General features: G+C 53.2%; 7 protein-coding genes across 7 annotated transcripts; 2 read left to right on the top strand and 5 right to left on the bottom strand.

Annotated features, from left to right (window-relative positions):
• Positions 1-127: 127 nt before the first annotated feature.
• Positions 128-2,183, bottom strand: PRP4 (U4/U6-U5 snRNP complex subunit PRP4; the record flags this gene model as incomplete). The annotated part of the gene is made up of 6 exons (XM_076681147.1): positions 128-204; positions 327-868; positions 943-1,155; positions 1,225-1,348; positions 1,419-1,666; positions 1,747-2,183. The coding sequence occupies 6 exons, from the start codon at positions 2,181-2,183 to the stop codon at positions 128-130; spliced, it is 1,641 nt and encodes a 546-aa protein (XP_076531710.1).
• A 223-nt stretch (positions 2,184-2,406) lies between these two features.
• On the bottom strand, positions 2,407-3,326 carry GUK1 (guanylate kinase; the record flags this gene model as incomplete). Its single annotated transcript, XM_076681148.1, has 4 exons — positions 2,407-2,703; positions 2,786-2,988; positions 3,064-3,144; positions 3,275-3,326. The coding sequence occupies 4 exons, from the start codon at positions 3,324-3,326 to the stop codon at positions 2,407-2,409; spliced, it is 633 nt and encodes a 210-aa protein (XP_076531711.1).
• Positions 3,327-3,623: 297 nt separating this feature from the next.
• On the bottom strand, positions 3,624-4,532 carry JCM15063_006473 (bL21 family ribosomal protein; the record flags this gene model as incomplete). Its single annotated transcript, XM_076681149.1, has 3 exons — positions 3,624-4,170; positions 4,251-4,410; positions 4,511-4,532. 3 exons carry the CDS (start codon positions 4,530-4,532, stop codon positions 3,624-3,626), a joined length of 729 nt encoding a protein of 242 aa, XP_076531712.1.
• Positions 4,533-4,720: 188 nt separating this feature from the next.
• RPN3 (proteasome regulatory particle lid subunit RPN3) lies at positions 4,721-7,031 on the bottom strand (the record flags this gene model as incomplete). Its single annotated transcript, XM_076681150.1, has 9 exons — positions 4,721-4,780; positions 4,855-4,932; positions 5,000-5,379; positions 5,451-5,675; positions 5,750-5,943; positions 6,017-6,156; positions 6,246-6,619; positions 6,700-6,870; positions 6,938-7,031. 9 exons carry the CDS (start codon positions 7,029-7,031, stop codon positions 4,721-4,723), a joined length of 1,716 nt encoding a protein of 571 aa, XP_076531713.1.
• Positions 7,032-7,211: 180 nt separating this feature from the next.
• JCM15063_006475 (uncharacterized protein) lies at positions 7,212-9,450 on the top strand (the record flags this gene model as incomplete). The annotated part of the gene is made up of 6 exons (XM_076681151.1): positions 7,212-7,309; positions 7,389-7,412; positions 7,485-8,484; positions 8,554-9,074; positions 9,153-9,260; positions 9,378-9,450. 6 exons carry the CDS (start codon positions 7,212-7,214, stop codon positions 9,448-9,450), a joined length of 1,824 nt encoding a protein of 607 aa, XP_076531714.1.
• Positions 9,451-9,928: 478 nt separating this feature from the next.
• PTH4 (Pth4p) lies at positions 9,929-10,602 on the bottom strand (the record flags this gene model as incomplete). The annotated part of the gene is made up of 2 exons (XM_076681152.1): positions 9,929-10,338; positions 10,407-10,602. The coding sequence occupies 2 exons, from the start codon at positions 10,600-10,602 to the stop codon at positions 9,929-9,931; spliced, it is 606 nt and encodes a 201-aa protein (XP_076531715.1).
• Positions 10,603-10,839: 237 nt separating this feature from the next.
• On the top strand, positions 10,840-13,999 carry JCM15063_006477 (dipeptidyl-peptidase III; the record flags this gene model as incomplete). The annotated part of the gene is made up of 12 exons (XM_076681153.1): positions 10,840-10,939; positions 11,013-11,224; positions 11,294-12,001; positions 12,065-12,131; positions 12,309-12,401; positions 12,599-12,761; positions 12,832-12,953; positions 13,053-13,234; positions 13,316-13,372; positions 13,438-13,450; positions 13,538-13,792; positions 13,869-13,999. 12 exons carry the CDS (start codon positions 10,840-10,842, stop codon positions 13,997-13,999), a joined length of 2,103 nt encoding a protein of 700 aa, XP_076531716.1.
• Positions 14,000-14,915: the final 916 nt, after the last annotated feature.

Genomic DNA, 14,915 nt, shown 5'->3' on the forward strand with positions numbered 1-14,915 from the left:
GCGATAAGAGACGTCTCCTGCTGCTCAGATCTCGTCTCACACGGCACAACGGTAACAAGCGAGAACTGAAAAGGGTTTGTCATGAATTCGTATTCTCACACTGGGAGGTTTTTGGAGGAGAGAGAGCCTAGGATAGATCTACATCTGCGGTTGCCCACAGTTTGTAAGATCGATCGTATTGACCGCTCACAATGAATCGTGCATCTGTAGAAAACAAGATGAGACAACGAGATCTACATCAGTACGCTGAATAAAGAGCTCGCAAGGGAGAGGAAGAGAGAGAGAGAGAATTGGAGAGAGATATAGAGAGAGGAAAGATGACGAACCGCTCGAAACATCGCAACTCATGACTTTGCCACTCGAATCGTTCGACAACGAGCGCACCTGTTGCCAATCGTCGGCACTCCATACTTTGACGTACCCATCGTACCCACTCGACACGAGGAACGAACCCGACACCGGGAAGTCGGGTTTGTCGTTCCTACCGTTCGCATGAGGGGTTGCGCCGTTCAAAGACATCTCGACATCCTCCTCTTCCTTCTTGACGTGATCGTTCGAGACGTCCTTGAAGATTTCGAGATCTTCGAACGCTCTCGGTACTTTCGTATCAGGGTATGACAGGTCGGGGAGTTTCTCGGCCTGGAAGAATTTGAGGTCGGAAATGGCCGATTTGTGACCCGGAATCGTCGCGATCGCTTTGTGATTCCTGAGGTCCCAAATCCGGATCGTGTCGTCGTTCGAACCGGTTGCGACTTGGTACCCGTTGGGAGAAAAGTCGATCGAGAGAATGTCGCGCGAGTGTCCTGACAGCACGAGCGAGGTTCGACCTGATCTCAAGTCCCACAATCGAGCGATCGCATCGAGACCACTGATGGTCCGACAAACCCATGTCAGCGAGACGACCGAGAAGGCAACGAGCGGATTCGGAAGGCGACAACGTACCCAGTACATACGAGAGCTCCATCGTTTTGGAACGCGATCGCATACACTTCCTTGCTGTGCCCTTCTTGCAGCAGCAACTCTGAAGCAGTTTCGACGTCCCACAATCTCCACGTCGCATCGTACGATGCCGAACCAAGGTACCGACCCGACGGGTGGAAGTTGATGCGGCAGACCCTGCCTTCATGGCCTGACAAAGTCTGTATAGAGTTTTCCCTGTACATATTCCGGAACAAACAGATCGTCAATGTTGTTCTCGACATGGTAGTTGTGCAAAGAACTTACGTTTCTAGGTCCCACAGCTTGATCAGGTTGTCTGCGCCCGAAGTAGCAAAGTTGACGGCCGTGGGCGATTGAGTCAGGGTCGCATCGGGATGCCATGCTACACCACCTATCCGTTCCGAGTGACCTAGAGAGTAAAAAAAAATCGGATCAGGTTCGTTCTGGCAGTGTTTTTGCGCCGGGAAGAGGTTGTTCACCTTTCAAAGTCCTGATTTCTTTGCAGCTGGGCACGTTCCACAGCTTGGCGACTCCGGTCCAACTTCCCGTCAAGAGCATTTTGCTGTCTGGACTGAACCTGACTGCCGACAGGGCGCGCGTGTCTCCAATCTGGGACCCGAGGTTCGTGAACGATTCGAGGTTGGAGAAGACGGCTTTGCGAACGTCCATCAACCTCGCGAGCGGTACTGTCGCGTCTGTTCTCTGTCTCGCGATACGTTTGCGTGCCCTGCGCGAAGAGTGTCCTCGAGAAAGGTTGGCTTTTTTGTGCAGACCATTGAGAGAGAGAGGGGGAGGTGATTAGCTCACCTCGGTAACGAGTAGTCTGCCAAGTCTCTCCGAGCCTTCTTGAGCTCGATGGAGCCCTCGGTGTAGAACTCTTCATCCTGATCGTCGTCGTCGTCTGCATCGTCGTCGTCGCCATCTTCGTCACTGCCTTGATCGTCTGCACCTTCGATCTCGATCCCGTCCCCGTTCGCCCCCGAACCCATCTTGGACATCCTCGCCTGAGCGAGCAAGTCGCGCAACCGATCTCGACGGTCGGCAGGTCCCTCTCCAAACAACGTGACGGGTTGGTCCAACTCTCTCAACCTTGCGCGTACTTCCCCATCGTTCGTCGGGAGGGCGATCTTGCGTGCCAACTTTTTGCGATCGAGTTCGGACAAGATTTGAGCGGTTTCGGGATGCGCTGAAGAAGTTGCGAGGTCGATCTCGCGAGTCTCGAGCGAGTCGAAATCAATCTCCATCTTTGGGCTGTGCGAGACGTGCGGTCTGAGAAGCGGATCCGAGGAGCTTGAGCACAGCTAGCGAGACGAGAAAAGTCGCCGAGACTTGGTGAATCGGACTCGGAGCGAGAAAGTGTACGAGAGGTGAAGAGCCGAAGTCTTGCGCAAGTGGAGAACCTCTCCTTTCTTTTGAGTCTAAAGTGTTTCCAAAGAAATTTCATGTTTGCATCTAGACGAATGGTCCCTACTCGTTCGAGAATTCGGGCAACCGGTCCCCCGTAGTGTTTCCCTCGCAAATCACTCCCTTGAGCACCTGGTACGCGCGTTCGAGTTCGTCATTGACGACCACGACATCGAACGCTCCTTGCTCCTTGGCGTACTCGAGTTCACCAATCGCAGCCGACAACCTCGCGGCCATTGAACTATCCGTTTCGGTCCCTCGTCCAGTCAAGCGAGTCTTGAGAGATGCGATCGAAGGCGGCGAAATGAAAATATACAACGGGTTCAACGACGGGTGATTCTTCTTGATCAATTTGACTCCCTGTAACACGCGTTCCCCGACACATTGTCGATGGTAATCAGTCTCGATTGACTCCCATAGAATCCTTTCGTGTGTAATTCACCTGAGTATCAATGTCGAGGATACACATCTTGCCCGATTTCGTGACATCGTTGACGCTCGAAACGGAAGAACCGTACAAGTTGCCCGAGAATTCAGCGTGTTCGATGAACCCGTCCTTTCGAACGAGATCTTGGAACGCTTCACGCGTCGTAAAGTGGTACGAAACGCCGTTTTGTTCTCCCGGTCGAGGAGCTCGAGTCGTGTCTATTGTTTCCCTCAAGAATGATCAGTCGGCTTGTAGCGAGCAAGTGGAAGATGAGGGAAGGTACAAAAACTCACGCGAGATGGAGAACGCGAACCGGTCGGGATACTCGGTGAACAGTTTCTTCAACAACGTCGACTTGCCCGTTCCAGAGGGACCTGTGTATTCCATCAAAGCATACTCACGTTCAGATACGACTCACAGGACGGGAGGACGCAAAGAGAGAGAGGAGGAGAGCGAGAGAAGCAAGGGGGATAAAATGTGGAGAGACAGAGACGAAAGGCTGACCACAGATGACGATGGGCCTGATGGCGGCTGCTACGGCGGATGCTGCGCTCATGATGACTCGAGGTTGGCACAGTCGGATGTGAATGGCAAGTGAAACGCGCGACTTTTCGACAGGGAGTACGCGCACCGGTCTCGATTCTCAAACACACTTGTTTCCTGAATCCTACCGTTCCCGTTTCCTCTTGTGACCATTTTATGACTTGCAAGAGAATGCCCGGAAAATATGCGAGTCGAGTGGAGAGTTCAGCTTCCAACGCTTAGGCTCTTTCATCTAGAACCAATTCGGTCCATTCCCTCGTATCAGCGACAAAAGAGTTGCAAAGAGCTGCTGTACAACGATTGTCTATTTTCACTCTGATTCAGGTCCGAGAGTGATCTCGCCCATCCTCAACTTTGTGAATCCCAACTTGCTCCTCAAACTCCTCCTGTACCCTTTCCTCCTCTTGAACTTGTCCACTTGAAACATCTCACCTTTCGTGTGTTCGACGACTGTCAGGTTCGCGCGAACAAGTTGGTTCGAGAGGTACGGCAACGAATCGGGATGCCTTTGCCAATCCTTTGCGACTCCATCCACGTTGACATCGCGTACGGTTGCCGGTCTCAAAGTGTTCGTTGCCGTCGAGTTGAACGAACTGAGCGCTTGAGATTTGACACTCTGGGTACGACTTTCAGGATCGGTTCCACTCGGGGACAAACTCGATGCTCGCAACGTGTAATCTCGAGACCCGACTTCGAGGATTCGAGTGAGAGCGATTTCGGTTCCGACTTGAACTTGTTTCAGGTGCGGGACGGTCAAGATGTCGTTGCGAGTGAGCAAGTAACGTCGACCCATCAACAACGCGGACACGTAGTGATTCGGTTGACTCTTGAGCAATTTCAATGCCGTAGCTTCATCTCTGTTGTAATGTTCCCCCCAGATCAACGGCGCCAGCGTGAGAAAGCGAGAGCGTGAGATGGAAGCAGAGAGAAGCCTCACGGAACTGTCGAACTTGATTGCTCAGCCTGTCGAGGCGCTACGGTCGAGGGAGAGACATGGTGCGGTAGTGGTGGTGGTAGATCGGACGATGCACAACGCGTTCGAGTCGACGAGAACGATCGAGAACCGAGTGCTGATGAAGAGTTGCACAATTTCGAGCCTGGAGAACAGTGTCACCACGACGCGTTGAAGCGTGGTCGAGCGAGTCAGCAACCCTGCAAGAGTAGATCCAAGCAGGTAGTCGAGCGAGACGCTCTCACCGAGTGTCCATAGGCTAGACATGATGCGGTTATGCGGAGAGAGTTGGCCGGCTGCCAACTTCGACGCTCGTTCTAACCTCTATCGCGTTTCCTCTCAATCCCCTGGTCATGTACTCTCGATTCCGATACAACTTGCCTTGATACCGGGTCTCGGACAGACGCGTCGAGAAAGGGAACTCAAAAAAGCAAGACTTGTTTTCTTTTTCAAAACTAAAAGTCCATGTCTCCTCCATCTAGATCATCATCATCGCCCTCCTCAATCTCCTTGGCCTGACGTAGCGATAATAGTGATGCAATTGGTCAGTCCGTAAATCCTAGTGATTCGATTGGAAAGAATCGCTTACGAATCGTTTCTCCTCTTCGCGCGCTTCTTGAGCCGCCTTCAAGTCTTTCGAGTGAGCATTGAGTGGGTATCGCATAGCCTGCAAGCGAAAGAAACAAAACGACGATTAACGAGAGAGCTGGAAAGTAGGACTCGAAGTCACTGACCTTGACGGATTGGTTCCTTAATTCGAGCAGGAACTGGATCCTGCGGTCAAACTCCTTGAGGGGTTCCCCCGTCGAGTACACGTCCCCAACATCTTTGCTCGTCATCTCTCCCCGTTCGTGATCGACCTGCGCGACGACCACTCCGTCCCGGATCGCTTTCGCGACAATGTATTCGGCATCTTCCTCGGAATCGAGCGACAGTTTGTGCGCGACGTCCGACAGGCTGATGCGAGAGTACGACAACGAGATCGTGCGCAACGCCGTCTTGATCACGTTGTGACGCAGACGAGTCACGAGCGTCAAGAGGTTGTCCGCCTTGAACTGTTGCGAGTGTTTCGACAAGGCCGCGTCGAACGCGTGAATGTCTCCAATTCGAACAGCTAGATATTGTCACATTTGAGGAATCAGACTCGATCCTCGTCAGAGCAAGAAAGAGAAGTGAACGACAAACCCTGGGCGATTTCGAGATAAGGCTTGAGAGTCTTTCTCAAAACTTCTTCCCGGAAGATCCTGCGTTCGGGAATCTCGCCCATCAACAGCTCGACGACAACACTGAGCTTGTACGCGTGTTGGAAGAACCCAGGCGCAGCTTTCAGGTCTGAAGGTGCGCGTCGGATCGATTGAAGCAACGAGGCGTTGGCAGCAGAATAGTCCAGCTGGATCGCTCGAATGCGTCCTGGAACACGACCGCGCAGTAACGTCAGCGAGCGGTTCTTTTCGGGTCGAGGTCGAATCGAATTATAGCCTTACCGACGTAGTAATACCACCGTGCGAGCTGACTGTTTTGTGCGGTTCCTTCCGGGAACGTCGTTTTGGACACGAGTCGGTCGGCCTGTTCGTACAAGCCGTGCTCGAGGTAGTTTCGTAGCAGCAGCGGTAGGAGGGTGGCTTGGAGGTCGTCGTCATGTCGGAGGGAAGCAGTACGCTGGGCGGCAAGCAGCGTTCTGGGACCAGTGTGCATACAAGATTAGCAGTGTTGTTTCATCGACGGTAGAGCCTGGAAAAGATGCTCCTCACGGTCGCAAAGCAGACGTGTCGTCGCCCGAGAGCTCGTGCAGTCTGACCCAGTAAAAGTAGACCTTGCTCATGAGCTGATCGAGCGTTCGTCGGTTCAACGCCGAGAATTTTTCAATCAGTTCGGTCGAGAATAGCTTTCCCTGGGATTGCGAAGAGAGCCGGTAAATCAGCAACGATTTGGCGAGAAGCTGACAAGGGACTTTAGGGAGTAGTCTCGCTTGTGACGTACCTTTTCATACTCGCCTCGATCCAATAGCGAGATGAGGACGAGGAGTGACACAAAGCAGTCGGCTTCAGGCAGCTTGGCGGCAATCTCGTGCAGTTCTTCTTGGAGCTTCTTCTTCTTGGCGAGTTCGCGCTTGTGTTCCCGTTCCTTCTCCTTTACTTTCTCCTTGTCTTGTTCATTTATCGTTGATGTCGAAACAGCAGGTTCAGTCGAAGTCGAGGTGGAAGCAGCTGGAGCGGAAGTCGAGGCAGAGTCGATTTGCATGGTCGAATCGCCGGCAGCAGCTCGTTCGCCGGCAGATGCGGGAGCGGCTTGATCCAGCTTGGGAGCAGCGGGGTTTCCGAGCAGGTCAAGGAGTTGGGTCAACCTGTCCGAGTCTGGAGAGATCGCGCGAAGGTTGCGTCAGCGGTTCGTCTGGAACGGGTTCGCGCATCTCGTAGGGTGGGAGGGGACTCACTCTCGGGGTACAAGTTTCCAGTACGCAGGACGTGTGCAAGGTTCTCGCCTGGAACCTGCTTGGTGCCCAGCTTGAGTCGCAATTGCGGCAAACTCCTCAACGCGCGTGTCGTGAACCTCGGCTCGAGTAGCTGCACGGCCTGATTTAGGAGCGACAGATCGTGGTGCACATCTGTAACGGTGCAAACGTCCAGGGTCAGCGCGTCAGGTCGAGTGCGGCAGCAATCGAGATGACGAACTCGCGAGCAGGATCGCATAGTCGGAAACGGGCGCGGCCTGGGCTTCGGTAGATGTCGACACTGGTGACTTTGTCTCGGACTTGTTGTCGGTCATATTGGCGCTGGGTGTGAGAGATGCAACGCGAACGAGTGACGAGTTGCGAGTACGGCGCAGAATTCAAGACCTCTCCTGAGCTGATCAACGCCGACTCGGGAAACGGAACCTCCCCTCGAGCGATTTGCAGATTGCAATCCGCCAGCGTCATCTCACTTTGCGTGGTGCCCACGCACTTCGATGCTCCTGTTCGACCCCCAGCTGCACACTTACTATGTCGCAAAGGGATCAGATCAGTCCAGTCCGCTTCCGGCGCTGATCGCGGTCGTGTTCGAGTCGTACGCAGCGCTCCTTCGCGGGACCCCCACCCGTTCCCATCTTCTGTCGCTCTGATAAGCTGACTCTTGACTCTGATAGGATTCTCGAGGTGTTTGTACTATGGTACGGAGCTCGTGCTCGCCTAGTAGCGCAATGATTGACCGGGCTAATCGATCGTTTCCCCCTTGCCCGCAGCCTCGTCGGCTGGTACCTTGCCAAACGGGGAATCATCAACGCCCCCGCCAAAAAGACGCTCAACAAGATCAACACATCGCTGTTCAACCCGGCCCTCCTGTTCAACAAGGTTGCGTTCAGTCTCACTCCATCGACCCTCGCCGAGCTGTACATCATCCCGATCGGGTTCGTCTTGATCACGTGCTTCTCGGCCGCCGTCGCGTACAGCCTCGGGACCTTGTTCCGCCTCCAACGTGGCCAACGCAACTTCGCAATCGCGTGCGCCATGTTCCAGAACTCGAACAGTCTTCCCATCGCGCTCGTGCAGTCCCTCCTCTCGGAGAAGCTCAAGCTCAGTTGGGGCCCACACGACACGAAAGACGCCATGCTCGGTCGTGCCTTGTCGTACCTCGTCCTGTTTTCGACTTTGGGCATCATTGTCCGGTGGAGCATCGGCGTGCAACTCGTCAGTTCGGCCGAACAAGGCGTCGAGCTGCACGGAGACGAGCACGAGCGGGACGAGGACATGCGAAGGCTCGAGCACGACGAGGAAAACGACCTTGCGAGACGGTCCGAACGAGATGACGAGGAAGATCTTGAATCTTCGACGACGCTTCGACCCGAATCTTCTGAAGAGGAGCAATCGCCTCAACCCGCCCTCAAACCGAAACGCTCGATCCTCAAGGATGCATCATCGACTGGCCACGAACGATCGACGTCGAATCCGACCAAGTTTGTACTGCTGAACGAAACGAGCCCAGATCCGGCTGTCGCCTCTTCGAATGGTCGCGGCTTGCGACGCGAACCTTCCCTGCGCAAGAAGAAGGCGAGAATCTTTCAGTCGTTCCCCAACACTCCGGCCCATTCGGTTGGAGGATCGAGGGCCTCTTCCGTGTACGGCGTTCCCGATTACGAGGACGAAGACGGAGAGAATTTGACCAATCTTCAAAGAGCGGGACGCACGCTGAACCGGAGGGTATGGCAACCGACGAAAAGGGTTGGCCGCAAGATTGGTTCATTCGTGAGTATCTCCACAATCGATTTCCAGAACGCTGCACATGGTGACGTTTGAATCACGATGCGAAAAAAGATGACGGTCCCGTTATGGGCTGCCCTGTTGTCACTCGTGGTTGCGTGTATCCCGCCATTGCAACACACACTCAACAAGGCCGAACCGATCAAGGCGGCAATCCGTTCAGCAGGCGCCTGTTCCGTTCCCGTCACGCTGATTACGCTCGGCGCCTACTTCTATGTCCCTTCGGAACCAGCAACGACATCGATGCTTCAAACGCCGGAATCGCCAGACGTATTAGCTTCGAGTTCAGGTCAAGCTCGAACTGACACTGAACCTCGTGCTCACGCCCTGCGCAAATCGTTCTCGACCCAACTCCTCGAACGTTTGAAATCCCCATTCTCTCGCTCGACTACTAGTTTGTCGTCTGCAGCTCGTCGTGAAAACTCGGGTGCGAATCGGACCATCATTGTCGCCGTCTTGAGTCGCATGATCATTGTCCCACTCGCGTTGGTGCCGCTGTTTGGATACTATGCGTACAAGACGGTCAACCGAGCCGACGATCCCGTGTTTTGCGTCGTTGCTTGTCTCTTGATCGGGTAAGGGGAAACAAATTTCCTGTCTTCCGAGGAGAAATGATACTGACTGAACTTGTGTGGATCGCGTTTACAAAACAGATCTCCGACTGCAATCACTCTTGCACAAATCACTTCGGCATCCAATTCTGCTGCAGCGTTCGAGAAACTCATTTCGAGAACCTTGTTCGTATCGTACGCGTTCTTGACGTGAGTCTCGATCTCTCTTTTTCTCTCTCCACCTCTCGCAACGACAACCGTGTGAAATGGTCCAGAGTGGTCACGACTGATGTCGATGCTTATCTTTTTTTTATTTTTTGGAAACAGCGCTCCAACGACGGTCGCATTGGTGTTGGCCGCGTTGTACATTGACAAATTGCAGAACCCTCCTCCTCAATAATAATCCCAGCTTACTGTTTCAAGCAGTTGTAATTCTGTTTTGCTCGCTACCCAAGAATTTCCTCCCAACAAACAAGAAAAAGGTGAAACAGTCCTTGACTGTCGTGCTGAACTTCCTAGGATTCTTGTGTATTCTATGTGCGAGTTTGCGTTTCTTTGCGGAGCTACGCAACGGTTGGTTGTCTTTGCCTTGACGCGCTTTGTCCGAGATTCTTCCCCGGACTTGTACAGGTTTTCCTCGTATGCTGGTGCTCAAGGCAAACAGCCTATTGCAGGCGCTTCTGAAGAGGGTCTTGACCTACGAGGAGCAGGGAGAAACTCCTCGGCTGAAGGGCAGGGAAAGCGGATTTGCGAGTTGGGACCAGAGGAACGTGAATTCCTGCGCGTAGTGTTTCCCTTGTGAATACGGTATAGACCTTTTCAGAACTACGGAAAAACTCACCTGTTGGCACAAAGTAATCGTTCTTTCTCGGGATTCATCATTCCCAGCCTCGAACTTTGCCCCTCGAACTTTTGACATCTTTCCTCTGCTTCTTGATCTTCTCGAGTTTGGCCTTTTCCTTGTTGACCAAACCTCGTACCCGTTCTCTCTGTTGCGAACTTGTCGTCCCAACCAATCCTGCTTGCGAAGCTTGCAAGATGACCGATTTGACCTTGTCGAAGCATTCTTCGAGGTTGTCTTGTTGCGAACGACTCGTCGATGCCGAAACGAGGATCGAAGGTGGTGTACGGGAATAGTATGGACAGGTTTGAGACAGGTTCGTGACGACGTAAGCAGGGAGGAGGGTTGGAGATGGTAATCGGAATCTCAGGATCGCTTTTGAGAGGGTGCGATTCACGTGTTGACCCCCTGGACCGCTCGACCTTGCGAACGAGGTTTCATACGTATCTAATCCAAACGTTCGAATTTAACGAAGAACTGTCGAGGACGAGCGGTTAACTCGGGATGAAACTCACGTTTGGGCCATTCTGAAGTGGGTAGTTTCTTGAATTGTTCGATCCAGTCGCGAGCTGTTTGCATGTCTTCTTGCGTCGAGAGTGCGTCGAGCCGAGGAGGTCGAGTCGTCGACACCGCATTCGTCGAGACATGCCGAATCGCTACCCAGGGTCGAGGTGGTACGACTCGACGTTGGGAGAGGGTACGTAGTAGCATGCGTGAGGGACGGTCAAGGGATAGAAAGGAAGCCGGACCGGACCGTACGGACGTTCGGAAGGATGAAAGGAAACCCGCGAGGTCTCGAATGATGCTGCTGCATCATCACGCGGTCTTTGCATGCTCGCTAGCGTGTTGAGTCCTCGAATCGCTGCAGCTCTTGGCAGACGCTCGATCCCACACACACGACTGCGATTTCCAACTCCAACCCCTTACGCCGTTTCAACCTCGAGAACCATGGCTTCCCACACTGACGCGCGCTACCTCGCCGATGCGAACCCACCTGTGTGCTCACTCAAGATCAAGGACAGCTTCAACGGCTTGACTGAGCAAGAGAGTCGGTCGCTTTCCTGCTTCGAATACGCCAAGGTGGGGGTTTGCTGACGCTTCTTCCCTGGGGGGTTGATCAGAACTCTACTCGCATTGGATGAGCCAAGCATGCTGGGCTGGAGGCAGGATCATCATGAGGCAGACGACCGAGTTTTCGGAACAGTTGCACGATTTGATCGTTGCGACCTTTTCGCATGCATCCCAACACCAGCTCGCCGACCTCGAACAGCTCAAGGCCGAGTCTCGAGTTGGTCAGGAAGACTGGGACGCGACTCTTGCCTACTGCGCTCAGGTCTGTCTTTTCGTCTCGGACCGCAACAGCGTACCAAAATTCCTGACCCGCACGTACCCGATCCCCCAGGTCTTGTCCAACTTGTCCAACTACAAGTCATTCGGTGCGACCAAGTTTGTCCCTCGCTGCTCTGTTGAATCGTTCCGCTCGATCGTACAAGCTTCGCCTCGCGCCTCGACCGCATTGCCTCTGTTCGACTCGCTCTCGTCGACCATCTACTCGTTGTCTCCCTCGGAATCGCTCTCGATCGGCTTTCCCGCAGACGGTCACGTCTCTTCGTACTACCCTGGAGACCTGAAACCCACGAAAGCCGAGATCGAGGCAGTTCAGGAAGTGTGCACTGAGAACAACATCTCGACCCTCAACACGCGTTTGACCAAGAACTCGGACTCGTCGTTCACGCTCCTGATCGCTTCGGTCGACTCGTCAAACACGAAATTGCCCAAGTCTCCGATCAAATCGGACAAGCACTCGTTCGAATTGCATATCCAGCTCGGCGATTACTCTGAATGTCTCGCCAAAGTCAATGAAGCACTCGAACAAGCTCGCAAGTATGCAGGAGATGACAATCGCCAGGCCATGTTGCGAGATTACCAAGAGTCGTTCAGAACGGGGAGCATTGATGCTCACAAGGAAGGTTCGGCAAAGTGGGTCCACGACGGGGCACCGAATGTCGAGAATTACATTGGCTTCATTGAAGATTACGTCGACCCTTCTGGATCGAGAGCCGAGTGGGAAGGGTTCGTAGCGATCGTCAACAAAGAACAGTCGCGCAAGGTGAAGGGATTGAGCTTCCACTCGTCCATTTTGCAACGTACTGATGTATGGTTGGCCATTCAGTTCAACACGCTAGTAGACCGAGCCGAGCAGCTCATCAAGGATCTGCCATGGGGCAAGGATTTCGAGGGTCAGTGCGCAATACGTCCTTCCAGATCATCTCACGTTTCCTGACTTGTCTCGATTCCTTCTCGAACGCGCATGGTGTCCACATCCTGACTCCTCTCGATTCCCTCTTGACTGTGCATGGTGTCCATACCAAACCATACCACCTCCCCCGAAATGTCCCGATTCTTCAACAAATCAGTTTCTAAATTCACTCGACCGGTCTTCGCTGCCATCGAGATACTCAGCTTTGCTACAGGAGGCATACCAGCGGGCGTGAACCTTCCTAAGGCGCGTTTTATTTGGCCAGCATCGTTCTTCCGGACCGTCGCTGATTGACGGTTTTATGGTTTACAGTCTGTGGTTTTTATTTGGCCAGCATCCTTCCGAACCGTAGCTGACTGACAGTTCTATGGCTAACAGCTGTGGTTTTCATTTGCCCAGCCGTCGCTCTTCCAAACCGTAGCTGACTAACCGATTCATGGTATACAGACCACGACGTTCGCGAAGCAAACGGATACAAGAACGTCTCGCTCTCCAACATCCTATCCGCCAAAGCTCCGAACGAGCCAGTCACCTTCATTCGACCCGAAGAACGGGATGCTCACAACATCTGGTCTGACCGAGCGTTCGAAGTTCAAGTCGCCAATCACGAGTACGTATCACGGGCTTCTCATCGCCAGATAGTCTCATACTGATTACTGATTACAAGGGATCACGAACAGGCTGTTGGGTCACGGAACGGGAAGGTTGTTCCAGGAGAACCAGGATGGTTCTCTGCCATTTGATCCCAAAGCCATCATCAACCCTTTGACTGGCAAACCGATTGACAGCTGGTACAAGTTTGGTACGCTGCTCTTCACTCTCACCGCCTTCTCCTCCGGGTCAAATCCGGCCCGTATCCATCATGAGCTGACACAGGGGGAGTCCAAAATCGAAAAACTAGGTGAGACCTACGGATCTCGTATGGGACCGATCAGCTCTTCGATGGAAGAATGTCGCGCAGAAGCCGTCGCAATGTACCTCGCTTCGAACCCCGAGATCCTTGAGATCTTTGGGTACAAGTCTCAACAAGACAAGGACGATTGCACGTACTGGAGTTTCCTCGTCATGGTTCGAGCTGGTATCGTCCGTTTCTGGATCTTTTTCCGAGCGATCGTTCAGCAGCAGCAGCAACTGACGCACCTTGGTCTGTGACTCTTCAATTAGAGAGCGCTCGAATTCTATGACCCGGTCAAGGATGTTACGGAACAGGCTCACATGCGAGTGAGTACACGGACTACCCTTTTGATGATCTCCTGCTGACGGATGTGGTCTGTAAAATCTCTCAGGCTCGTCTCGGAAGTAAGCGATTTCAAGAACGGTCGATCTGACGCCCTCTTGATCTCTGTACTAACTCTTTTTCCCTCATTTTGCGCGTGTGTGCACTAGTCACGAACTGGTTGATTGAACACAAGCTCGCTTCAATCGAATTTGTCCGATCGGACAATGGAGAACTCGTCGACGCGTTCGCTCGAGTCGATCGATCCACCATCTTGTCGCAATCGAAAGAAGTCATGGGCAATCTTTTGCTCGAGATTCAAACTCGCAAATCGACCGGAGACCGACGTGGAGCTGAAGAGTTCTTCAACAAGTTGACGAAACCGAGTCAGGAGTGGATCGACGAATTGAGACCTCTCGTTCTGAGTACGACTTAAAGTCTCTTGTGGGCGTTCTACTCTGTCGGACAAGCTGAACCCGTATCACCTCTCGCTTTGTGCAGAAAAAAAGCTCGCTCGCAAGATCTTTGTTCAACCAAACACAAAGATCGTCGGAGACAACACGGTCGAATTGGTCGAATATCCCGTCACCGTCGAGGGCGTGATTCAGTCGTTCGTCGAAAGAGCTCTGTAGATGAAAGGAATTGCAAGAACTCGACTATGTTTGAATCGAAGCCGCTCCGCTTACCGACAACCTCATGAACGTCCTACGATAGCAAAGTGAGCGTGTTGAGAGGGAACTTTGCGAGAGCAAAATTATCAATACAGCTGTGCGCGGTCGCGGCACCGCTCCGCTTGGATCTTGTGTCCCATTCGGCCGACCCTCTCGACTTGGATTTCACTCGAGCATGTTCCGACCGCTAGTCTTGCTGACGATTCTTTCTTTTCGTCTTTCATGGTGTTTCATTCTCGGCATGTCTAGTGGATTGGCAACCAAACTGAAGCAGCCTAGAGGCGGTTAGCATTCGATCAGCCCGCCCCTACGAGAGCTCCGAACTCGATTCAAACAAATCTATGCGCGAATGTCGCAGTCAAAGAGGTGTGTGCGTTCGCGAGAGCGAGAACAAGGAGAATATGACGTATGCGCCTGGGGTTCAGGAGGTTCGTCCGCACGATGACCGCACGATGATCTCCGCTCCACGAGGGTCGATGGCCTCTCCCACTCTTATCCACAGTCTCTACTTTCACTCGTTCGCTTCTGACTACTCGCATAGTCTCCTGGGCACTGTCTCCTCTGCAAGCAACCGATTCCACGCGAATATCAACGACAAAAGGAGGCACATCAACATCAAATTCGACGAGAAGCTGCTGGCTGATGCCATCGAGGACGGCGACGTTCCGGTACGTCGGAGCCTCTATCAACGGGAATCAAGCTTTGGGAATCGCTTACACGCCTCTTATGGACTAACAGCCACTCGGCGATGAAAGCATCCATGGTTCGATTTATGCCGCTCCGCCTTACCATTTTATCGTTGGCCGGAAGACGTACACCGATGTGGAGCCGTTGCTCCTTGCAGGACGCCCAACGCTCACTGTAGCCGGCCGGATTT

Source organism: Sporobolomyces koalae, assembly GCF_050403365.1.
Source record: "Sporobolomyces koalae JCM15063 DNA, S_koalae_JCM15063T_v1_ctg57, whole genome shotgun sequence".
In the NCBI taxonomy this organism is placed as follows: Eukaryota; Fungi; Basidiomycota; class Microbotryomycetes; order Sporidiobolales; family Sporidiobolaceae; genus Sporobolomyces; species Sporobolomyces koalae.